Source organism: Fulmarus glacialis, unplaced genomic scaffold, assembly GCF_000690835.1.
Source record: "Fulmarus glacialis isolate BGI_N327 unplaced genomic scaffold, ASM69083v1 scaffold11746, whole genome shotgun sequence".
NCBI classification, from domain to species: Eukaryota; Metazoa; Chordata; class Aves; order Procellariiformes; family Procellariidae; genus Fulmarus; species Fulmarus glacialis.
This window is the reverse complement of record NW_009218782.1, coordinates 11605-14869: the sequence shown is the minus strand read 5'-3', so window position 1 is coordinate 14869 and position 3265 is coordinate 11605. Positions and strand designations below refer to the sequence as shown.

Below are 3265 nucleotides of genomic sequence, written 5' to 3'. Positions count from 1 at the left end.
CTGTGTCCCCAACCGAGCAGGGGCAAGGCCCCTACACGTGGCTGGGAGATGCTCTCGTCTCAGATTTTCAGCTCCCTCCTGGAAGCCTGGCCAAATCATGCAGGCCTCCAAATGAAACCCACCACTTTTGTTTAACATTTGCTGTACTCGGTGATGAAACGATGATGGATTATTTCATTGTGGTTACTAGCACGCCAGACTTCTTTTTCCAAATACACAATAGGAATATTCATTTACTGCTCTGACAACAAATGCTTTTATCCTCCTTATATAGTAACAACTCTGCACCAAAGGGTGAGTTTCATTTGTCACTGATACACTTCACCATTCCAGCTCACGGCCCCGCAGTTGGCAGGTTATTCACGGGTGCCCCGAGCTTCTCTGATTTATTATCAGCCTTTTTCAATGGATGCCACCCTCGCTGCCCTCCAGCCACCCCACCCAGGGGCACAGCATCATTCAGGGCACTATGAGAGGGCTGGGGTAACTCTCTGAGGGGGAGAGGGGATGCAAAGCCGGGGCTGCTCCCTTGGAGATGAGAGCACAAGATACAGGATGGGGATGCAATGTGATGGCAAGGGGGCCTGGAACAGCAGCGCGAAGGGACTATGTCTTCAAATCTGAAGGTGGCGAATCCAAAGCGGATAAAAGGAAGCGGTTTTTTTTTTCACTCCTTGCTTAATTAGGCTGCTACAGGAAAATGCTCAGGCCAAAATTTAGCAGGATTCAAGGAGGGATTGGGCATTTACGGGGATAACAAAAATATCCAGCTATAATAGCAGATGCCAACACAAATTCTGGAAGGGATATTAAGCCTCACGCGTCAGGGTGTAAACCTATCCCAAACTCTCAGAAAGTAGGGAGCTTAACGCAGGGGCAGATGACCCACATATGCTACCGCTACCACCACCGCCTCGCTGCCGGCACAGCCCCGCGCTGGCCGAGCCGCTGGCTGGACTGTCCCCAGAGCCCCGTTTCCTGCTGCCAGCAGCGCCTCTGAAGAGGGCGGCGAATTTCTCTTGGCAATTCAGCTCTTCGCTTGTCGCTCCCTGGGACCATGTGGATCCCAGGGCTCTGACCTCCTCCACCTTATCCCTCCCCTTGCTTTGCCTGCTGATAACAGCCTTATCACTTCAACCCAGAGGCAGCCTCTCTGGGTAAGGGTCCGTGTGGACCACAGGCACATCCCCGGGTGATGTGGCACCTTCCCACTTCCAGCCAAGCCCATCGTTTCCCTCTCAGGTCACTTGCTGCCCAAATGCACCTTCGCCTCCTGATTTCAACCCTCTTGTTCCCTGTTTCTGCTGGGGCAGGTCTCCAGCCTCTGAAAGGAGCTGGTCAGCTCTGGCATCTCGTGGGTGCTGCACGTATGCAGGCATGGCCCTGCTTCCATGGGCACTGCTCAGATGATTCCTGGGTCATGCCTCGCACAGAGCCTTCCTTAACCGCTCCACATCAGGGGCAATCACCGTACTGTCTGCTTTTGATCAAAAAAACCCACTGCCACCCCCAGACCAATGCATGGCCACAAGCCTGGCACAGCTGCAGCCCAGGCTGGTGTGAAATTGCCGTGCTGTGGTACCCAGGAGCTGGGTGCGAGTATCTCCATCCCTGAGGAAGCTGCCACTGCATCTCACACTGGTTGTTAACAGGGCGCCTGTGCCACTCCAGTCCCTGCGAGACGGGATGCTCCCGAAACCTTGGCCGCTGTGAAGGATCAGAGACGGCTCAGCGCGATCACAGGGGAGTGTGGAGCTCTCCTGGTCAGGGGCCAGGGTCTCCCATGCTTGCCGCTTGCATGCTCACCACCCTGCTGAGGGCAATCCTGCTGAGGTCCCTTGGATCTCCCCTTGCTGCGGAGCCTTGCACCCACAGGGGCTTCCAACTGGAGACATTTCTGGAGGGCATGAATCAGCTTTTCACAGCTTGTTAAAAATCTTGATCCTACCTCTTGTTTTCATGCCTTTCAAATCAGGAAATGAGTTTTACAACTTTTCCAGTGGGGCACAGCTGGTGGCCAGGGTCGTAAAGCTGAACTTTATAAATATCTCTTGTTGGGATCAGGGGAAGAGCATTAAAAAGGCAGAGAGAGAGAGAGAGAGAGAGAGAGAGAGAGAAGGGAAAGGAGCAAAGGCAATAGAGAAGCAAGGCAACCTCGGTGAAGAAGCCCAGTTCAACGCCGGCCATGGCCATGCGAGCACAGAAGATGGGGTGTGCTTGGGGCAGGCTTTGCCTGCTGCTCTCCCTCCTCCTCCAGCTGCCGGGCTCCCAGGCCAAATGCTACTTCCAGGCTAAAGGTAAGCGGGGAGGTGAGCCGGGATGATGCCGATGGGAAGAGGAGGCCTCAGGTTTTCCTGGGGCAGCAGGGCTCTGCCCTGTGCGCCTGCAAAGTGCGGAAGGGACTGTGCTGAGCTCAGGAGCGCGATCGTGGGCCAGTGATGAGTGGAAGGAGCAGTCTATAAACCACAGAACAGCTCCCCAGGGCTCTGGCTGAGAAACAGCTCGTTGGGCCATGAAGAGCTCCTGGCAGGAGCCCGGTTGGAGCTGAGCGTGCAGGACTAGCGGCAAAGGGAGGAGGGCTGCCCATCTTTCCTCTGCTGCCTCCTTCCAGGGCTGCAGAGATGCTCAGACCCCGAGGGGTGCTGGATATGCCCTCTCTAGAGAAGCAAAAGCTACTTGCCTCTGCCCCAGGCCCCTGGGGCAGTGGGAAGAGCCGCAGGGTGGGGCCAGGAGAGGATGGATAGGAGCATTGCCCTTGGCAGATGCCTGGACATCCCATATCTGCATGGTGGCAGAGAAGCCACCAAGTATCTTCTGTACCATGGTGAGGGGTGGGAGGTCATGACTTCCCCCCTGTCCCCTCTTTGAGAGCAGAGGGGTGCCAAGGAGGCTCCACACGCCCCAGCGCAGGCCCATGTGTGCTCATCGCCACCATTTCCTTTGCAGCTCCCTGTGAGTACGAGGGGAAGCAGTTCTCCCTCGGGGAGTCGTGGCTGAGCACCAACTGCCTGCTTTGCACCTGCCTGCACCCCATCGGCGTGGGCTGCTGCGAGACGTGAGTGAGGGGCTGAGGGGTGCTGGGGGTGGGCTACCTCTGGTGATGCTGCCCTGCCACGGCACCTCTGCAGAGAGGAGGGTCGTGTGGGTCTGGTGGCTGCAAATGTAGCAGAGCAAATGTCAAGAGCCTCAGGGGGCTGCAGGGTGCCAGGCCCTGGGGGACAAGGGGCAGAGGCGGGCAGGAGCCCACCAGGGTGCTGAGGGTGGT

The 3265-nt window shown here is 56.8% G+C and overlaps 1 protein-coding gene across 1 annotated transcript; it reads left to right on the top strand.

Moving 5' to 3' along the window:
* The first annotated feature begins 2185 nt into the window (after positions 1-2185).
* MSMP (microseminoprotein, prostate associated) lies at positions 2186-3059 on the top strand. Its single transcript, XM_009580152.1, has 2 exons — positions 2186-2297; positions 2947-3059. Exons 1-2 carry the CDS (start codon positions 2186-2188, stop codon positions 3057-3059), a joined length of 225 nt encoding a protein of 74 aa, XP_009578447.1.
* Positions 3060-3265: the final 206 nt, after the last annotated feature.

What these genes read in the sequence shown, in the direction of transcription:
- MSMP (XM_009580152.1), top strand. Translation starts at nt 2,186, where the DNA reads ATGGCCATGCGAGCACAGAAGATGGGGTGTGCTTGGGGCAGGCTTTGC. An exon ending in ATGCTACTTCCAGGCTAAAG is followed by an intron (nt 2,298 to 2,946) that starts GTAAGCGGGGAG and finishes TTTCCTTTGCAG; the next exon opens with CTCCCTGTGAGTACGAGGGG.